At 31.7% G+C, this 23232-nt stretch overlaps 1 protein-coding gene across 3 annotated transcripts in view; it reads left to right on the top strand.

Moving 5' to 3' along the window:
* Positions 1 to 23232, top strand: part of LOC107657976 (filamin-B-like) — a 100631-nt gene that overhangs the window by 36988 nt on the left and 40411 nt on the right. For 2 of the 3 annotated variants that reach the window (XM_016446332.1, XM_016446331.1), the window contains exons 2-9: positions 2872 to 3120; positions 4327 to 4424; positions 6966 to 7113; positions 9646 to 9839; positions 14738 to 14900; positions 14984 to 15184; positions 19409 to 19546; positions 19968 to 20094. In XM_016446332.1, coding sequence (XP_016301818.1) covers positions 2872 to 3120; positions 4327 to 4424; positions 6966 to 7113; positions 9646 to 9839; positions 14738 to 14900; positions 14984 to 15184; positions 19409 to 19546; positions 19968 to 20094 — 1318 coding nt within the window. Of the gene's footprint in view, positions 1 to 2871; positions 3121 to 4326; positions 4425 to 6965; positions 7114 to 9645; positions 9840 to 13556; positions 13749 to 14737; positions 14901 to 14983; positions 15185 to 19408; positions 19547 to 19967; positions 20095 to 23232 lie in introns of those variants that run through there. The other variant, XM_016446330.1, reaches the window with a different exon arrangement.

The following is a 23232-nucleotide window of genomic DNA, read 5'->3' on the forward strand; positions in this document are numbered from 1 at the left end:
ATATATATATATATAAGTCTGTCATTTACTGTAATAACAACAAATTATTTCATAAAATATTATTTTTGATGTCATAATTTGGTCTGTATCCTGGTCAAAGCTGTATTTTTACACTCAACATCACCGTTTCAGTCCAGCATGAACTGCATTTAAAAATCGTGTTTGCGCTCTGTTGTGTGTTTGTGTTTTTAGCAACTTTCCAAAACTTTCTGCTGTTCATCTATAATTCATGAAGTTTGATTAAGCTCCTGCTGTCATGGTAACCTTCATTCTGCTGTACTCTGAATGCGCTCAGTCGGCAGCAGTGTTTTTTGTTGTTGTATTGTTGGGCCGTCCGGTGGTGAAGGGGCTCCTTATGGAGATCCCATTAAACGGGAACCTCGTGAAGGCGGGCGGGACGGACGGGACGGGACAGGGGGGTCAGTGCTAATGAATTATGCTCAGTCCAGAAATGCACTGAAGGCCTGTCTGGCACTGAGCTCGTTTCCAGCTTCACAAACGCTGCCAGAACATTCCACCGTCTGCCTCGTCGTACCAGCGGCGGCATCGCTCTGAGTTCACACTCAGACACACTGGGGCGGTGCAATTTACATGCATACAATCCCTGGCCTCTTAGGACTTCTGCACTAATGTGCTCCTTTTAAGGTAATTTTGAAAACTGCCTCAGTGACAGCTTTTATTTTTTTTCTCATGGTGTATAATACATATCATTTCATACAAATATATATAATAAACTAAATCTACATTTGAAAAATATTGATATTTGATATTTTATTTCAATTAAATGTAACAAAAAAAAAGTGTGTAAATTTTATATTTCACAAACATTGACATTACATATATTTTAATTAACTTATTTATAAAGTATATTTTCAATATCTTTGATCTATTCTTTTGAGAATTTATTAAATAAAAAAAAAAGATTTTTTTAAAATGGAATGATTAAATGCATGTCTATTTATTTGATATTTTATTATTTAATATTGATATCTATATTACCTATTTTTATATTAATTTCTAAATAAACTATAAATATATAAAAAAAAATGTATTTTCAATGTTATTTTTTTATGAATTTTACAAATATTGATATTATATATCTATTTTAGATGAATTTATAAACGATCAAACTATAAACTCTAAATATATAAAGCACATTTTAAATGTACTTATATTTTCAACTTTACATTTATGAATTTTAAAAATGTATTGATTGATTTAAAAATATTTGTATTTTATAGATTGATTTTAATAATAATTCAATGATAATTAATTAATGATAGTTATTATTTTAATTATGATTATTTTATATAATACTTAGTTTTTATTTAAAAAACAAAATAAATAAATCAAACCTGAATGTCAAACTGTATTAGTCAAGCTAGATTAGTTTAGTTTCCTGTCAGATTTGCCCTTGATCTTTGGCTGTGTGCTAAAGTTCAGCTTCATTCCTGATGTTTGCAGTAGACGACTGATAGTGTGAGCACTGAGGGAGCGGACAAACGCACGCACACACACACACACACACATACACACAGTTCATGACAGTAACCCGCGGGAAGCTGTGAGATTGTTCGGCAGAGGCTCGTCGTGACCGTGTGATGATGTCTGGAGTGTTAAAAATCACTAACCGCTGCGATTCCTCCTGCAAACATTTGCTGTGTGTGCTAAACGCAGTTTTATCTTCAGTGTTCACTACTGAGTGCTCATTTACCAGAACTGAGCGCAAGTCTTCATCTTAAATGTGTTTTCTTCAGGAACAAGTGTGCAAGATATTTTCATTCCGTTTTAATAACATTTTATTTCCTGTTGTATGATAAGATTAGCCAGAGTTGTCGGGGATTGGTTTGCAGTGAATCATATTCCTGATGGGTGTAATGATGATTGATTAATGTATCCTGTGCAGCCCGCTGTGGATGAAATGCCGAGTCACTTACAAACACGATACTCCACCACATTTATCTATTTATTAGTTTAGTCAGTGTAGCATTAATGTTGCTATAAGTGTATAAATTAAAACTATTTTAGATTTATTACATATTTTTTTATATTTAAAATGTGTATATAATTTTAAAATTGTACATTTAAAAATAAATATTTATCATTTTTATTTCATTACTTATTTGCTTATTTATGCACTATTTATTTACATTCACTTATTTATTATTTTATTTCATGGCTTATTTGCTTATTCACTATTGATTCACATTCACCTGTTTATTTTATTTATTTATCTATCATTTTTTATTTAATTACGTATTTGCTTTGCTTATTTATTCACTATTCATATTCATATTTGCTTTCTATTGATTCACATTCACCTATTTATTATTTATCATTTTTATGCACTATTTATTAACTTTTACTTATTTTATTTATTTATTTTCTTTCATTGCTTATTTGCTTGTTCACTATTGATTCACATTAACCTATTTATTTTATTTGTCATTTTTTATTTTATTACACATTTGCTTTGCTTATTCAGTATTTATTCAGTCACTTGTTTATTTGATTTATTTATTTCATTACTTATTTGCTTGTTTATTTATCTATTTCCTTTAATAAATATATTTTACTTATGCATGTATTTTTGTGTTTTATGTATAATTTGTATTCATTTTTTTTTACTTACTTGCTCATTTATTCACATTTACTTTATTTGAAAATGTTCAGTACTTTGCTTGCTTATTTATTCACTTCTACATTTAAAAAAAATTATATTTGTTATGTACTTAATTTTAATTTATTTGTAATTTTTATTTGTCTTTATTTCAGTACTCATTTGCTTGCTTTATTTACTTGTTATTTATTTATTAAACTATTATTATTATTATTTAACCGTCGTTTACTCTTCTTTCCGGCTCCAAACAGACAGCAAAGCGATTGTGGACGGGAACCTGAAGTTGATCCTGGGTCTGGTATGGACCCTCATCCTCCATTACTCCATCTCTATGCCCGTCTGGGAGGATGAAGACGATGGCGAAGCCAAGAAACAGACGCCCAAGCAGAGACTGCTCGGCTGGATCCAGAACAAAGTGCCTGACCTCCCCATCACTAACTTCAGTCAGGACTGGAGGAACGGGCGAGCGCTGGGCGCTCTGGTGGACAGCTGCGCTCCAGGTGAGCTGTGCTTGAGCAGTGGGTGCTGTTCAGCTCTTGTTGTTGTGTTTATTGGACAGCTGTGTGCGTTTGCTCCGTGTTTGTCCAGATACGGTGGATCAGCCGTAAAACACAGCTGTGAATGAGACCAGAACTCTGTTGTGTTTACAACATTTCCTTCTTTGTAATTCAGTTGGTGTGGAGGAGCTTTTTAGTGCACGTTTTCTCATTTTTTTTATCCTTAGATAATTCTAGAAAAACTTATAGTGCTCCTATTAATAATACATTCCATCATTAGTGGACTGAAAATGAATTTTCGGTTTCGCCCTAAACAATGAAATTCAGATGAAATTCTTTTTGTATTCAGTTTATTATTAATTTGTAATAATTTTTTCCCCGTTATTTATTTATAATTTACAACTACTTTATATATTTATAATTTTATTTATGTATTAATTTATTGCGTACAATAAACTTTTATTAATTTTATTCTTATATATTTATAAAATATAATTAACTTATTTATATAATAATTTTTACAACATTTTTTTTAATTGATTAATTGTTACTTAATTGTTTTTGTTTATTATTTTATTTATTTTTTATATAATGTATTACTTCTGTACATATAATTGTATTCATTTATTTGATAAGTTTATTCATTTTATTCTTTATTTATAAATTTATATCGTTTTATTAATTATATAAATATAAAATTTATAATATTATTAATTGTTTTTAATTATTTTTATCTATAATTTATCACTAATTTCAGTACTTTTTTTTGCTTAATAATAATAATAATAATAATTATTATTATTATTATTAACTTTAATTTAAGTTTTGACGGCTTGTGCATCAGGATTAACATCCAATAATCACAATAAGCTTTGTGCTTTGTTTACTTTTGATGTGAAATAAAGTCTGAGCTTTCCGATTATGTCAATTTTATAATATAATTTAAGCAATAAATGTGTTTGACGCTGTATAATGTTGGGGGACAGATCGCTGTAGTGCCTCAGTTCAAGTGGCAAAGTAAGAGCACAACAACAAATGAATATTTATCATTTTCAGTATTTTTATATACAACTCAATTTTTGAGTATTGATAATAAATAAATCTGATTAATTGATTGTTATTATTATTTAACAACACCTTAGCAACCTCTTAGTTACACCCTAATAACCTGTCTAACTGTTCATCTTGTCCTGTATTTGTGTTTTTCAGGCCTGTGTCCTGACTGGGAGATCTGGGACGGGGAAAAGCCGGTGGAAAACGCCACGGAGGCCATGCAGCTCGCTGATGATTGGCTGGGAATCCCACAGGTGAGCTGGAGACCTTTGACCTCTAGTGCATCAGGATGAGATTTCAGCAGCGTAGAGGCGCCACAAATCTGTTTGACTCTTCCACATAAGGGTGTGACATGCCATGTTCCCTCTCCCTCCGTTCATGCTAACAGATCAATATAAAGCTCAGATAAGAATAAGGGACGTGCTTTAGGTGCACACACACACATCCATCAGTATCAGCTGCCACAGAGTTAATATGATACTCAACACACCTCAATCCCGCCTCAGCAAACACACGTGTGCCTCACTGATCCACTTCAGTTACCTGTGCATGTGCTTTCACAAAACTCCTGCAAAACATTCTTCCATGAATGAATCGAAAGTCAAGAGCCTCGTTTTGGCCTCTTGTGTTTGAGTTTTGTGACCTCAGGTCAGTTTAGATTTACTGTAATATTCTGGCCTCATGTGAACACTAAAATACTTTGTTGTGTTTCCGATTTTTTTTCCTTTTGATTGGAAATGATGCAAAACTCTTTTCTAATCTGATCAGGAACACTTATGCTACTGTTTTTGATTTCCAGTTGAGAAATATTGTATGACAAGACACATTTATACAAACATGCATGTATAAAAGAAATGTGTAATTTATGGAATCGCATACATAATATCAATATTCCAATGTTTGGATCAGGGTTATTATAGCTAAAACCATAAAGTTACTTGAAATAATAATAATAATAAATAATAATTTATAATAAATAATAATAATAAATAATAATTTCTGATTCTGATTCTGAAATAAATGTTACCTTAAAAATTTAGTTACTTTAAATAAAACAAAAATTAACTGAAATGATATATAAAATAAATATATACAAACTTTAATATTAAAATATAAAATCAACTTTATTCCAGATTTTTGCCAAGGCAACATTTCTCATTTGTGTTTAGTTTAACTTGAAGTACTAAAATACTAAAACTACTGTAAATAAACTAATAAATAAAAATAAATAGATTAATTAATAACATTAATTATAAAATTAATAAAATAACTAAAACTAATAAATAAAATAAAATAAATTATTTAATAAATTAATTATATATTAATAAATTACTAAAGGAAAGGAATACATAATTTTATTTTTAAATGTATTTTTCATCATTAAAAAAAAACAAAATTAAAGTGAAAATATAAAATATAAAAACAAAATATAACGAATAAAACAATGTTATAAAAAATTGTAATAGTATACCAATGATACTACAATAACACTGGTTTGGATAAGCAGGTAGATGAGCCTCAGACTTCAAGCCAAATGTTGTGTCAGAAATGAGTTTGCTGCACATTAAACCAGGTGAAATTATTATTTTTTTGGATCTCTTCTTATACATTTAGTCTGTGTTTGCAGGTTATCGCTCCAGAGGAGATCATTGACCCCAGTGTGGACGAGCAGTCAGTCATGACGTATCTGTCTCAGTTCCCCAAATCCAAACTGAAGCCAGGAGCTCCTCTCAAACCCAAACTCAACCCGAAGAAGGCGCGCGCGTACGGCCCAAGCCTCGTTTTGGCCTCTTGTGTTTGAGTTTTGTGACCTCAGGTCAGTTTAGATTTACTGTAATATTCTGGCCTCATGTGAACACTAAAATACTTTGTTGTGTTTCCGATTTTTTTTCCTTTTGATTGGAAATGATGCAAAACTCTTTTCTAATCTGATCAGGAACACTTATGCTACTGTTTTTGATTTCCAGTTGAGAAATATTGTATGACAAGACACATTTATACAAACATGCATGTATAAAAGAAATGTGTAATTTATGGAATCGCATACATAATATCAATATTCCAATGTTTGGATCAGGGTTATTATAGCTAAAACCATAAAGTTACTTGAAATAATAATAATAATAAATAATAATTTATAATAAATAATAATAATAAATAATAATTTCTGATTCTGATTCTGAAATAAATGTTACCTTAAAAATTTAGTTACTTTAAATAAAACAAAAATTAACTGAAATGATATATAAAATAAATATATACAAACTTTAATATTAAAATATAAAATCAACTTTATTCCAGATTTTTGCCAAGGCAACATTTCTCATTTGTGTTTAGTTTAACTTGAAGTACTAAAATACTAAAACTACTGTAAATAAACTAATAAATAAAAATAAATAGATTAATTAATAACATTAATTATAAAATTAATAAAATAACTAAAACTAATAAATAAAATAAAATAAATTATTTAATAAATTAATTATATATTAATAAATTACTAAAGGAAAGGAATACATAATTTTATTTTTAAATGTATTTTTCATCATTAAAAAAAAACAAAATTAAAGTGAAAATATAAAATATAAAAACAAAATATAACGAATAAAACAATGTTATAAAAAATTGTAATAGTATACCAATGATACTACAATAACACTGGTTTGGATAAGCAGGTAGATGAGCCTCAGACTTCAAGCCAAATGTTGTGTCAGAAATGAGTTTGCTGCACATTAAACCAGGTGAAATTATTATTTTTTTGGATCTCTTCTTATACATTTAGTCTGTGTTTGCAGGTTATCGCTCCAGAGGAGATCATTGACCCCAGTGTGGACGAGCAGTCAGTCATGACGTATCTGTCTCAGTTCCCCAAAGCCAAACTGAAGCCCGGAGCTCCTCTCAAACCCAAACTCAACCCGAAGAAGGCGCGCGCGTACGGCCCAGGTGAGCCGGCTTTGTCACCTTACAAACGTGCATTTTCCAGCTTGTACTCGTGTTGTTGTTTACATAGAAACAGCCAGCGTTATCTTCAAAACAGAGAGATATGTTTGAGCAGCCGCACAAATACAGATTGCTATCATACCAGAGTTTCAGGATATTGTCGTTCTCATGAACCTTGTCAGATTTTCAGTATCGGCAGGAGCAAATGGAGCGTTACGGTCAGACTTTCTCAGATACTTGATGCATCGCAGTATCGTTAATGCGGCGTGATGGGATTGTTGCGATAACATGTTTCCTCTGCGTCTCATATTTCCTTTTGAGCTCGAGTTTGGTCATGTTCACTACCGGTCAAAAGTTTGGAATAATTAAAATAAACGCAATGCTTTTTGAGTCTCTTCTGCTCACCAGTGCTGCATTTATTTGATCAAAAATAGAGAATAAAACCATAATATTTTTACAATTTCAAATAACTGTTTTCTATATTAATATATTTCGAAATGTAATTTATTCCTGTGATCAAAGTTACATTTTCAGCATCATTACTCCAGTCTTCAGTGTCCCGTGATCCTTCAGTAATCATTCTAATATGCTGATTTGCTCTTCAGTTATTATTGGTTATTATTATTAAACCGTTTTTGCTAATTAATGTTTTTGTGAAGATTAGAGTTTTTTGAATAGGAAGTTCAAAAGAGCAATTTTAATGCATCCTTGCTAAATAAGTATTATTATTATTATTATTAATTTAATTCTACCTCAGTTGTTTGAATGGTAGTGTATCACAGTTTCAACAAAAATATGAAGCAGCTTAACTGTTTTCAACATTGATGATAATCAGAAATGTTTCTTGAGCAGCAAATCAGCATCTTAGAATGATTTCTGAAGGACTGGAGTAATGATGCTGAAAATTCAGCTTTGCATCACAGGAATAAATTACATTTCAAAATATATTACAACAAAAACCTGTTATTTTAAATTGTAATAATATTTCACAATTTTTACTGTATTTTTGATCAAATAAGTTGTTTCAACAACGATAAAAAAATCGATCAAACTTTTGACCGGTAGTGTAAGTTTAGTACCGTGTGAATATCCTGTTATGTTCAGAACTGATGGATGGAGTAAAAATGTGCCTCTTACCTGTTGTAAATTTGACTAAAGCTATAAAACCGGTGGCTAATGAGTTTAAGAGTTATGATTCTCCCACTAAAGGTGACCTCTACAAATTTTCTGTGACTAAATTTACTAAAATGAACTGCAAGGTTTTGTTTGCAGCCTCATCAGTCTTGGGAAATCTTCACCTCTGTTTTTGAATGTCAATGTAATTTACGACAAATAATGAAAATGTCACATCAATGGTATTTTTCCATTAAGTGATTATGTCGTCTCTGAAAGCACTACAACTACTTTAAAACGCAACACAGTCGCCCTTGTTTCCTAAACCCGTGTGCTCCCTGTAGAGGACTTTAGTTTTCAGTGGCAAATTGAATCAGTGTTGGGAAATAACATGTTTTATGAGCTCAGAGGGATCGTGTGTTTGCGGTTTTGTGCGGTTTGGCTCAAACTATAAACTAAAGTATTTTTAGACCATTCCGTTTGCAGGTTTGTGTCGACCACTGTGCTTTCTAACCAACATCGGACTATATCTAATGTTTGTGTTTCTTTGTACGCATAAATTATGCAACATTTAATGTGCACAAGTAGGGGATTCATGAATGAAATCCACATCATACATTCATGAGGGCTTTTTATTTATTATGGCTTTTTATGTTTCAGCCCACAGGCCTTCAGGGCTGAAAGAGTACAAATGGGGAAAAGATTTCAATTTAAATGCAAAACAAATTTAAACTGCAAAACGGAAACAAAACAATATGTAAAATGTATTGAAAGTATTTAAATATGTTTAGATGTACTTATTGTTCTTTAAATAAATAAATAAATATTGTTAATAAATAATAAATGTATGTATTTATTTATTTAGAATTAATTTGCAATCAAGCAGTGAGGAAGTTGGTGTGCATACAGTAATAAAATCTACAAATATGAGAATAAATAAAATGAAAATGCATTTATATTGATGCATATTTATAAACCTTTACATATGCGTGCATGTACACTTTATTTACAATTATACATTTTAATATCTTAAAATGATTTACAAAAATTATTTTAGAAAGAAGATGTACATTTTAGAGGTCTGACTGAAGTTGTCAGTTTAGTGGGTTTTTTGTGTGCATTCATGAATCTCTTTTTGTTTTTTTTTTATACTAGATGCTTATGAAATCAATAGCAGACATCTAAACGTACAGCAGTACAGTAAATATATATATTTTACATTGAGTGTTTTGTGAGTCTGCTGGAGATTTTAATGGCATAGTGTGAAGGAAATGGACTGCTGAAGCATGTGATTTTTGTTTTAACAGCTCTGTCGGATCCGTTTAGGGCTGTAATTAAAATGGAAATCTGCGTCTTGTTAGCTGAAATGAACTTGAAGTCCTGAATGATTTTCTGGGTTGTTTGTCGTCTGTGTGCTGCCAGGCATCGAGCCGACCGGGAACCGGGTGATGCGTCCGGCTGTGTTCACGGTGGACACCTTCAGCGCGGGTCAAGGCCAGGTCACGGTCTATGTTGAAGACCCAGAGGGCCGCAGAGAGGAGGTCAAACCTGTGCTCAATGAAGGCAAAAAGACCTACAGTGTGACGTACATCCCTCAGGTCATGGGACCGCACAAGGTCAGGAAGAACGTCAATCTACTGCTGTGCTTTTCAGTCTTTTCGACTCGAAGGCCCCTGTTATTCACAGCAATATCAGAATCACTTAAAGCAGCCATTGGTTCCTATAAAAAACAAAAACAGGTGCCAAATTGTTTTTTTAAGTGCCACAGAATAAACGCGTTTCAAATATTTCTTTATTTTTTAACACTTTAACGTTTCAGTCACACTGTCATGTGTTTGTCTCCCCTCCTTTTACAGCATCAGCATTTTAATCCATCTTGTAGATGTCTTGGGAACTAAGGTTCACTTAAAGTGGGAACTAAATGTCTTCTCCAACTTGAGAACTATATACAGTCACAAAGAATTGTTTATTACACAGAATCTGTGCCAATATCACAGATCATAACTATGTCGACGATGTGTAGTTTGGGCTCCTCCTCAATGCATCCAGTCTGTTTTTCTTCATTAGTAACATGCAGTTATATAGGAGGTGTTGAATGTTATCTTACATTTATATATTATAAATATATATAATGTCATTTTTATTACAAATATAAAAAAACTGTGAAATTACTTTTGCATATTTAATATTTTATTCTTATTCATATATTATACATATATAACGTAATTGAATGTGATTGCATTTATTTATTTGTATTTTTTTAAAGATTTCATTAATTTACAAGTCTTTTCCAGGTCTAAAAATCTCACTTTTAAATACATGCAAGGTTTCTAGACTGGGAATCCTTGTCCTGCAAAGAAATCAAGAACTGTTGTAGATGAATTAAAAGTTGTTTTGGCTTTTTTTTTTATTGTTGTTTTTGTATTACTTTAAATCATTTTACGTCACCTTGAGGCCCATAATATTTCACAATTTTTACTGTATTTTTGATCAAATAAGTTGTTTCAACAACGATAAAAAAATCGATCAAACTTTTGACCGGTAGTGTAAGTTTAGTACCGTGTGAATATCCTGTTATGTTCAGAACTGATGGATGGAGTAAAAATGTGCCTCTTACCTGTTGTAAATTTGACTAAAGCTATAAAACCGGTGGCTAATGAGTTTAAGAGTTATGATTCTCCCACTAAAGGTGACCTCTACAAATTTTCTGTGACTAAATTTACTAAAATGAACTGCAAGGTTTTGTTTGCAGCCTCATCAGTCTTGGGAAATCTTCACCTCTGTTTTTGAATGTCCATGTAATTTACGACAAATAATGAAAATGTCACATCAATGGTATTTTTCCATTAAGTGATTATGTCGTCTCTGAAAGCACTACAACTACTTTAAAACGCAACACAGTCGCCCTTGTTTCCTAAACCCGTGTGCTCCCTGTAGAGGACTTTAGTTTTCAGTGTCAAATTGAATCAGTGTTGGGAAATAACGTGTTTTATGAGCTCAGAGGGATCGTGTGTTTGCGGTTTTGTGCGGTTTGGCTCAAACTATAAACTAAAGTATGTTTAGACCATTCCGTTTGCAGGTTTGTGTCGACCACTGTGCTTTCTAACCAACATCGGACTATATCTAATGTTTGTGTTTCTTTGTACGCATAAATTATGCAACATTTAATGTGCACAAGTAGGGGATTCATGAATGAAATCCACATCATACATTCATGAGGGCTTTTTATTTATTATGGCTTTTTATGTTTCAGCCCACAGGCCTTCAGGGCTGAAAGAGTACAAATGGGGAAAAGATTTCAATTTAAATGCAAAACAAATTTAAACTGCAAAACGGAAACAAAACAATATGTAAAATGTATTGAAAGTATTTAAATATGTTTAGATGTACTTATTGTTCTTTAAATAAATAAATAAATATTGTTAATAAATAATAAATGTATGTATTTATTTATTTAGAATTAATTTGCAATCAAGCAGTGAGGAAGTTGGTGTGCATACAGTAATAAAATCTACAAATATGAGAATAAATAAAATGAAAATGCATTTATATTGATGCATATTTATAAACCTTTACATATGCGTGCATGTACACTTTATTTACAATTATACATTTTAATATCTTAAAATGATTTACAAAAATTATTTTAGAAAGAAGATGTACATTTTAGAGGTCTGACTGAAGTTGTCAGTTTAGTGGGTTTTTTGTGTGCATTCATGAATCTCTTTTTGTTTTTTTTTTATACTAGATGCTTATGAAATCAATAGCAGACATCTAAACGTACAGCAGTACAGTAAATATATATATTTTACATTGAGTGTTTTGTGAGTCTGCTGGAGATTTTAATGGCATAGTGTGAAGGAAATGGACTGCTGAAGCATGTGATTTTTGTTTTAACAGCTCTGTCGGATCCGTTTAGGGCTGTAATTAAAATGGAAATCTGCGTCTTGTTAGCTGAAATGAACTTGAAGTCCTGAATGATTTTCTGGGTTGTTTGTCGTCTGTGTGCTGCCAGGCATCGAGCCGACCGGGAACCGGGTGATGCGTCCGGCTGTGTTCACGGTGGACACCTTCAGCGCGGGTCAAGGCCAGGTCACGGTCTATGTTGAAGACCCAGAGGGCCGCAGAGAGGAGGTCAAACCTGTGCTCAATGAAGGCAAAAAGACCTACAGTGTGACGTACATCCCTCAGGTCATGGGACCGCACAAGGTCAGGAAGAACGTCAATCTACTGCTGTGCTTTTCACCCTGTAGAGGACTTTAGTTTTCAGTGGCAAATTGAATCAGTGTTGGGAAATAACATGTTTTATGAGCTCAGAGGGATCGTGTGTTTGCGGTTTTGTGCGGTTTGGCTCAAACTATAAACTAAAGTATTTTTAGACCATTCCGTTTGCAGGTTTGTGTCGACCACTGTGCTTTCTAACCAACATCGGACTATATCTAATGTTTGTGTTTCTTTGTACGCATAAATTATGCAACATTTAATGTGCACAAGTAGGGGATTCATGAATGAAATCCACATCATACATTCATGAGGGCTTTTTATTTATTATGGCTTTTTATGTTTCAGCCCACAGGCCTTCAGGGCTGAAAGAGTACAAATGGGGAAAAGATTTCAATTTAAATGCAAAACAAATTTAAACTGCAAAACGGAAACAAAACAATATGTAAAATGTATTGAAAGTATTTAAATATGTTTAGATGTACTTATTGTTCTTTAAATAAATAAATAAATATTGTTAATAAATAATAAATGTATGTATTTATTTATTTAGAATTAATTTGCAATCAAGCAGTGAGGAAGTTGGTGTGCATACAGTAATAAAATCTACAAATATGAGAATAAATAAAATGAAAATGCATTTATATTGATGCATATTTATAAACCTTTACATATGCGTGCATGTACACTTTATTTACAATTATACATTTTAATATCTTAAAATGATTTACAAAAATTATTTTAGAAAGAAGATGTACATTTTAGAGGTCTGACTGAAGTTGTCAGTTTAGTGGGTTTTTTGTGTGCATTCATGAATCTCTTTTTGTTTTTTTTTTATACTAGATGCTTATGAAATCAATAGCAGACATCTAAACGTACAGCAGTACAGTAAATATATATATTTTACATTGAGTGTTTTGTGAGTCTGCTGGAGATTTTAATGGCATAGTGTGAAGGAAATGGACTGCTGAAGCATGTGATTTTTGTTTTAACAGCTCTGTCGGATCCGTTTAGGGCTGTAATTAAAATGGAAATCTGCGTCTTGTTAGCTGAAATGAACTTGAAGTCCTGAATGATTTTCTGGGTTGTTTGTCGTCTGTGTGCTGCCAGGCATCGAGCCGACCGGGAACCGGGTGATGCGTCCGGCTGTGTTCACGGTGGACACCTTCAGCGCGGGTCAAGGCCAGGTCACGGTCTATGTTGAAGACCCAGAGGGCCGCAGAGAGGAGGTCAAACCTGTGCTCAATGAAGGCAAAAAGACCTACAGTGTGACGTACATCCCTCAGGTCATGGGACCGCACAAGGTCAGGAAGAACGTCAATCTACTGCTGTGCTTTTCAGTCTTTTCGACTCGAAGGCCCCTGTTATTCACAGCAATATCAGAATCACTTAAAGCAGCCATTGGTTCCTATAAAAAACAAAAACAGGTGCCAAATTGTTTTTTTAAGTGCCACAGAATAAACGCGTTTCAAATATTTCTTTATTTTTTAACACTTTAACGTTTCAGTCACACTGTCATGTGTTTGTCTCCCCTCCTTTTACAGCATCAGCATTTTAATCCATCTTGTAGATGTCTTGGGAACTAAGGTTCACTTAAAGTGGGAACTAAATGTCTTCTCCAACTTGAGAACTATATACAGTCACAAAGAATTGTTTATTACACAGAATCTGTGCCAATATCACAGATCATAACTATGTCGACGATGTGTAGTTTGGGCTCCTCCTCAATGCATCCGGTCTGTTTTTCTTCATTAGTAACATGCAGTTATATAGGAGGTGTTGAATGTTATCTTACATTTATATATTATAAATATATATAATGTCATTTTTATTACAAATATAAAAAAACTGTGAAATTACTTTTGCATATTTAATATTTTATTCTTATTCATATATTATACATATATAACGTAATTGAATGTGATTGCATTTATTTATTTTTATTTATTTGTATTTTTTTTAAAGATTTAATTAATTTACAAGTCTTTTCCAGGTCTAAAAATCTCACTTTTAAATACATGCAAGGTTTCTAGACTGGGAATCCTTGTCCTGCAAAGAAATCAAGAACTGTTGTAGATGAATTAAAAGTTGTTTTGGCTTTTTTTTTTTATTGTTGTTTTTGTATTACTTTAAATCATTTTACGTCACCTTGAGGCCCCCTAGCTGTTATATAATAGTCATATATGTGTGTGTTTGTGTAAAAACACTCATTTTATTATGTATACAAATCCAGAACGACTCTGATGATTTTTTCTGTGAAATAGGCTCATGATGTTTTATGTTCAATTCACAGGTCACTGTGCTTTTCGCTGGACAGCAAATCCCAAAGAGCCCTTTTGAGGTGAACGTGGACAAAGCCCAGGGAGACGCCACTAAAGTCACGGCTAAAGGACCCGGACTGGAGCCGCTGGGCAACATCGCCAACAAACCCACCTTCTTCGACATCTACACCGCAGGTCTGACCGTGCAAACTTGAATTTGAGCTGATTTTCTTGAAGAAGGCAAGTCTTGAAGCCGCTCTGCTGTCTGTGTTAATCAGGTGCCGGAGTGGGTGACGTGACGGCCGTCATCAAAGACCCTCTGGGTAATAAAAACACTGTGGAGGCCATCATGGAAGACAAGGGCGAAAGCGTCTTCCGCTGCACCTACAAACCCATGCAGGCCGGCCCTCACACCATCAACATTACATTCGGAGGCATCGCCATCCCTAAGAGCCCCTTCACCGTCAATATTGGCCCAGGTACTTTATGCAATTACATGCAGACATTACTCAGCGTCCTCTTTCTGAGCTGACAATTGCTTAAATGTGCTGTTGGTTGAAGGAAATGAAATAGTTTATTAGTGTTTTTGGTGAATAATGCACTGTGCTCATAATTGTGCAGTGAATTAGCGCTGTGTTTTAGGGTCTCACACGTGTGGATTGACTTGTACGCTTGGAATTGCATGTAGTTTTGGGATTCTGCAGGGCTTTTACACACGCTATAAAATGCATTTAAATGTAGCCGCAGTTCACCAGGGCGCTTGTTTGTGGCGTATGTGATGCCGCCAGCTTCATTAAATATGACCCATTGTGCCATTATGGTCAGGCTTCATTTCCAGTTTTAATTTAATTGCTTTTTCCAGCCCTTTGTTTGAATTTAATAGCTTTTTTAGGGTTATATATATATATATATATAAGCAAATATACTTTATTAAAAAATATAAAAATTTGTAGTGAAATTACATTTGCATATTTATTTAAAATGCAAATAAATATTTTATTCTTTTTATAGTGCATGTACTATACTCATATTATATACATTTATATATTTATAAAATATATGTATAAATATATTGCAATGTAATTTTTATTATAAAATTAATAGTAAAATGACATTTTATTCATTAATACTTAATTAATATTAATATTTATTATTAATTTTATTTATTAAATTAGCAAATATTTTATTAATTATTTTATGGTATATGTACTATATTCACATAATATACACATTTATATATTATATAAAATTTTATATTTTTAGGATTTTTTGATTGGTGTTTGTGTTCAGTGCTTGTAATTTTGATGGACAAGCTCACATTAAAATATTAGGGTTTTAATGCACTTTTGTGACTTTTTTTGTTGTTTTAGATGAGATTTATTAGGCAACAAATTAAATGAATTTCTGTTCAGTCTTGGCTAGTGTTATTCGAATACCATTCTTTTATTTTTCTATTAATATTTTGAATTAGTTTACATTTTATTTTTATATTATTTTTATTTTTTGTTTTCTAAGTTTTAGTAATTTTGTGAGTTTGTCATTTTTGTTTTATTAATTAATTTTTTTATTTGTTTTAGTAATACATCAAGTCACATTAAACAAAAATTAGAAATGTTATATATATTTATTTCTATATATTTTTTTGTTTATATATTTATTTATTTCAGTGAAGTTATTTTATTCTGAGTAACAAAATGGGGTTATTAAATGCTGTTTTGTTGTTGTCGTTGTTACCTGAAGTCAGATAACCCTGGTTCCTGCTGTAGTTTTTGTCTGTTCTCTGCGTGCTTCGTTGTGGACTAGTGGATCTGTGCGTCACGGAGCATTTTAAACCTTGTAAAACACCAAATTCCTTTTCTCTGAAACAGCTTTTCCAAATGTGCAGCAATTCTGTTTTAACAGAAGTTGGCTTTAATTGATTTTCCCGTGTAGTTAAACGTTATCATGCTGCTGATTCAACAGGCTTGTTTTTGCAATTGGTTGAATTTTACTGTTCAAAACTTGACTTTTACAGCTCAAAATGTTATTTCAGGACATTTCTTAAGCAAATGAAAGAGCTTCATTGATCCATTATGTGCTTTAAAAATGCCACAAGAAATGTTGAATCATTGGTGGCAAAGTTAAAATTTGGAATTTACTTTTCCTAAAAACTCTACTATGAATAATGACAGAAATTCAACTGGAAGGAGTCTTTAATACACATATTTTAGAAGTTGTAATTCTGTATGAGTATATATATATAATTATTATTATTATTTTTTTTTTTTTTAAATATGCAAAAATATTTTACTCGTTCTTTTATGGTATATGTACTATATTCCATACTCGTGTTATATACATGTATATAATTATAAATTATAAACCATTGAATATTTTATTACAAATATAACGATTAATAGTAAAATTTCATTTGCATATTGAATATTTTTTTATAAATGTTCTTTTTTTATAGTGTGTACTATATTCATTTATATAATATCACTATATACTTTTTATAGTGTACACTCATATACATTTATAAATTATACGTATAAAAATGCAATATTTTTAGTATAAATATAAACATTAATAGTGAATATTTTATTTCTTGAATATGCAAATAAATGTGATATTTTATGGTATATGTACTATATTTATTCTCATTATATGCATTTATACATTATGTAAAAGTGTAATATTATTATAAAAATTAAAAATGCAACAATTGCATTTATTTGCATATTTATTAATTAAATATTTAAATAACATTTTATTCTATCTTTTTCACTATATGTACTATATTATATACTTTATTTTTGATTCTTTTATTTATTTTTGACCCACAGGAAAATGGCTTAAGTATTATGCATTTTACAGCACAAGATGTTATTTCAGGACATCTCACAAGCATTTATCCAAAACATCCATTATGTGCTTTAAAAATAACACCCAAAACTGTGGTAAAGTTCAAATTTGGCTCTTGATATTTCCTAATCCTAAAAACTCTAGTATGAATAAAGATAGGGAAGGCTGGAAGTAGATTTAAAAGTTCTTAAAGTGCATTAAAGTAGATGCCTATCCTCTGCAGTGTTTTTATGGAAGCAAACTGTTCTTCCAAAGGTTTGTGCTCCTCACAGTTTCGGTTTGAAACATCATCATCATCATCCTCATCCTCATCATACTGTACGTCTATATTAGTGAGTCAGACGGGCTGAATGAAGCTCTGTGTCTCAGTGGCACTCGCTGTCCCCGGCTCCCACACCTGAACCTAATGAGACCTCACTGAGTGTCTCTCTGTCAGAGATGCTATTACACTCAATGTGGGTCTTGGCTCACTGTCTGTGGACGCTATTCTGGTGCTCTGGAAACATTACACGACTCCATACTGTATAATGGTAGGGTAATAATGGAGTGTGTGCTATTACGCAGAGGGATTGTTCATTATATTTGCCAGCTGTGCAGACGTTCGAGGGAGGGGTTTTAGAGTTTTGGATGATTGAAGCTCATTATACTGCGTCAGATTTGAATTTGTAATTCTGATTGGCTGACAGAGATGCCAAGGTGTTGATTTTCTTTACCCACATTATTTAATTATTAATTTATGCAACAACAAAAAAAAGATACATTTTTGTATCTATAAGTTTTATGTATCATAAAACAAACTATAAATATATTAAATTAACATGTTTATTTGCATATACTGTATATAAAAATAAAATGTGTATAACTATACTATACAAGTACAAAATATAGTACATACACTATAAAAGAAAGTGTATATGTACGTTTGTATATATATATATTTATATTTAAATATACAAATAAATATTTAATTCTTTTATAGTATATGTACTATATTCTATTCTCATATTTATAGATTGTAAATAAATATAATGTAATACTTTTATTACAAATATTAAAATAGTAAAATTATATTTGCATATTTAATATGCAAATAAATATATTATTTTTGTTGTATGTACTTTATTCCATACTCATATTTATGTATTATAAATGCATAACAATGTAATGTTTTTGTTGCAAATATAAAAATTAGTAGTAAAAATATATATTTAACATGCAAATTAAACATTTTATTTTTTAAATTATATGTACAGTATTCTGTACTCATATTACATTTATATTTTAAATATATGACAGTCATATTTTTATTATAGATAGTATAGTAAAATTATATTTATTTGCATATTTTATTGATTAAATATGCAAAAAAGTAATTTATTAATTATTTTATGGTACATGTAATATATTCTCATATACATTTACATATATAAAAACATTTTTTGTATTATAAAAAGTAATAGTAAAATTATTTGCATATTAATTTACTTATTAAATATGCAGAAATGTTTTATAATTTATAGATTTTAAATGCTTTTGCACATTTAATAGATATTGTGTATTGGGGTGTCCCGTTTTTAATGCATATAGACAACATTTTTATGTAGTAAGCTCACTTAAGGACTTGTTTAGTAAGATTTTACCAGAATTTTTTTTTTTCATGTGTAAAATTTTTCGTTTTTAATTTCTATTGTATTTATGCAACTTGTATTGTTTGTAACTTAGGTTTTTCCATGAAGATAGCCTCAGATGCTGACATGGCATTAAATACAGTATATACTACTACAACTGCACAGTAATGATTATTGTTAATTTTCACTAAATCGGTGGCTTATCATGTATTGTGTGTTTGTGTGTTTCAGCGTCTGTTCCCGGTGCGTGTCGTGCCACCGGTCGAGGTCTGCAGCCCAGAGGGGTGAGAGTGCGTCAGGTGGCTGATTTTAAGGTGGACACCCGTAACGCTGGTAGTGGCGATCTGAAGGTCACTGTTAAAGGACCCAGTAAGTGACCAAACAACAAACACACTATCATCCCCTCCTGTTAAAGACTCCTTTTTCATGTTGATTGAGTATTTGGAGTGAGCAGGGACGGTTTCCCAGACTCTGGTGTCCAGATCATCTACACGCATCAGTTTCCATCAGCTCCACTGACTGTGATTAATGACCCGACCGGGTCACAGATGCTTCACTGAGCCCACTATAACTTACAGGACACAAGTGTATCTCTGTGGAATTTGAGCAGACGTGATCCTGTACATGACTGCTATTCATCTTCATAATCCTCAGATTCATAGGAAAGAAAATGCATTGGGAGAAAATGGGGAAAATGCATCTTTAATTCTGCATTTTATCCGTGCCATTCTTCTCTAATGGTTTGTGATTGAATAGTTGAAGTTTTTCATGGTTTTTTCCTCTCTTGCAGAAGGTCTAGAGGAGCCTGTGAAACAGAAGGACGCTTCAGACGGCGTTTACTCTTATGAATACCATCCACACACACCTGGCAAATACACCGTCAGCATCACCTGGGCCGGACAGCACATTCCCAAGAGGTACCAATCACAGCCCTAAAACTCGTGCAGCTTTGACCTTTAAGGCCTTAACATATGTCAGCATTGTGGTCAATGATATCTGATCAAACGTGTTTTAGTGCTGCCAATCGAAACATACATGTTGAAACTTTTTTTCTGCATAGATTTAAGTGGGTGCAACACATAGCCATCGGATAATTTAAACAAAATGTTAAAATATTATCTTAAAGGGGTCATATGATGCGATTTCAAGTTTTCCTTTTTACATTTTTATTACACATTGCCACAGTATAAATAATATTATAAATATTTTAATTTAAATATTTTTTTAAAAATTGTATTTGAATTTTGTTTATTAATTCTGCATAAATTAAAGTGGGTACTATACATTGCCACAGTATAAATAATACTATAAATAATATTTCAAAATAATATCTTTTTTTTAATGAAATAAAAAAAATGATTTGAAATTTTTTCATCTATTAATTAAATTAATTAAATCATAATCTATTTAATCACAGATTAAAGTGGATGCTATGCATTGCACAATATAAATAATATTAAAAAAATTTGCATTGCATTAATTGAAGGATTTTTATAATTATTCTCAGAAGGTTCTCATTGTAATTTGTATTTTTATAGGATTTTTTCAATTTAATCTGCATAGATTAAAGTGGGTACCACACATTTCTAGAATTGTATCTAGAATAATATTTAAAACAATGTCATTTTTATTTTCAACAGGTTCTCATTGTAATGTTTAATGTAAAACACTTTTTTTTTTTTTTTTTTTTTTTTTTTTTTTTTTTGCGTAGATTGCCTTTAAAAACATTAAAATTTGCATCATATTAATGCTAAAGAAAATGTGCTTAATTTTTATGGAAATAATGTCACATTTTTAAATGCATAATTTTTCATGGAAATAATAATTTTTATGGCAATGTCGTCACATCAAGTTAAATGCATAACATTTTAAAGGTCCCAAAACAGGCTTAGGTTCTGTGTATGTATATGTATATGTGGTAGTGTTGTAGTGCTACGAGTGCTGTTGTACAGGTTGAAACGGATCACCTCCAGATGTTCTGAGTGTCTCGTTGCATCAGTGTTTTTCAGATCTGCCAGCCGGATAAATCTGATCATGATTGTTTGGGTATGAAGGCATAGGCTTATATAAACACACGAGGGTTGGGGTAAATGTGTGTGTTTGGTCTAAATCCGAACAGACCATGTTATAGATGATCTGTGCATGTGCTGTGATTTCAATCAAGACTGAATTTATTTTTCAAATTGTTCCATTAAGGATCATCAGGGAATTTGTCTGATTGCAAACGGCTTGTTTGTACATGTGAAAGGGTTTAATGTTGAGTATGACGGAGTATATACTACATGATGGATCATTTGTAAAGTGTTTAATTCACTGGATTATGGAGAAAATGATATTTAATGTAAGCACAGAACGTGTTGTTATTGTTAACTATTAAAATATTTTTGTTAATTGGAATAAAGCTGAAGTAAAATATTAGTAAGTATTAGATGGAAAACCAACCTAAATAAAATAAGTTGAAGTACTAAAACAGAAATAAATTATAAATTAAAGCTAAATATAAATATATATTAAAAAAAAAAAAGAGAGAGATACTTATAATATATATAAGTATTAGATTAAAAACTAAGTTTAAGTTGGAGTACTAAAATTACTAAAATGAATAAATATATTTAAAACTCAATAGAAATATTAAAAAAACGAATAAAATAAAATGTATGTATTATGTAGATGAAAAATGTATTGGATGAAAAACTTAAACTGAAATAAAGTTGGAATACTAAAAATACTCAAACTGTAATAAATATAAATTAAAGCTAAATAGAAATATTTGTTAAAAAAAAATGAATAAAATTAATATATACAAGTAAAAACTATAAATTAAAGCTAAATTGAAATTTATAAAATACACTGTTAAGATGAAAACTGAAAATATAAAAATAAAAGTTAAATCAAAAGATTAATAAATACTATAATAGTATATAAAACTGAAATAGTTTATAGTATATAAACCAGTGAAATAACACTGGTGCATAATATATAAAACATACCTGGTTTGAATTTCCAGAAAAAAAAAATATATGGTGATCTATCACAGCACGAATGATTTTATTATTGTAATTGTAGATGAGGTTTTGCTCATGCCGCCCACCGCCGGTATGATATGTAGGTCGTGTTCACTGCCAAGAAGACTCATTAGTGTGTAACGTGGTGGAAATGCATGAAGACACGCAGCGTCACGCGGGACCACCGGGAAACGGCCGTCGCGTGATATAGAGTAAACATCTTATTTAACAGACTGAGGAGCGGAAATGACGGCTGCCTTTAGAGTTGGATTTGTTTTCGCTCAGCTTGTGGACGTGTGGTGATGCAGAAGCATGCAGCACCAAAAATGCCTTTTTTAAGGTGTTTTTCAGATTTCTTGGGGGTTTTATAAGACGCCGTGGTGTGTGGCCTTTCTGGTGATCACATGCATGGCACATCGGCCAATCAGATGGCTGCAGGAGCCGAAATGGCTGAGTGAAAGAGACAGGCTGGATTGAACACAATCGACCTCCTGTTCACCTGGACTTCAGCCTTACACACACACACACACACACACACACACACACACACACGGGGGAGAAAACTCTCTCAGATGGGAGGTTTCCGCTGACGTAGAGTCCGAGTGCAGATTAATGACGTGTGTTTGTGTTGGAAATACACACACACACACACACACACACACACACGGTGGGGAAAACTCTCTCAGATGGGAGGTTTCCGCTGACGTAGAGTCCGAGTGCAGATTAATGACGTGTGTTTGTGTTGGAAATGGATCATTGTCACTAACTAGAGACGTCCGCGCTGTTTGTGCTGCTAAAGCTGTCAGGTTAACACGTGTGTGGTTAAATCAAGTGTTTAGCTTTGTGCTTATTTGACAAATAATGGCATTTTGAGAGTTAAACCACACTGATCTTTATAATAATCTTTCATTCCGTCTTATTTCAACTCAAAATAAGAGTACATAAAAAAAAATATGTATTTTGCTTAAAGGGGTCATATGATGCTTTTTTAAAGATCATTATTTTGTGTATTTGGTGTAACAGAATATGTTGACATGCTTTAATGTTCAA

This window comes from Sinocyclocheilus anshuiensis, unplaced genomic scaffold (assembly GCF_001515605.1).
Source record: "Sinocyclocheilus anshuiensis isolate Anshui unplaced genomic scaffold, SAMN03320099.WGS_v1.1 scaffold147, whole genome shotgun sequence".
NCBI classification, from domain to species: domain Eukaryota; kingdom Metazoa; phylum Chordata; class Actinopteri; order Cypriniformes; family Cyprinidae; genus Sinocyclocheilus; species Sinocyclocheilus anshuiensis.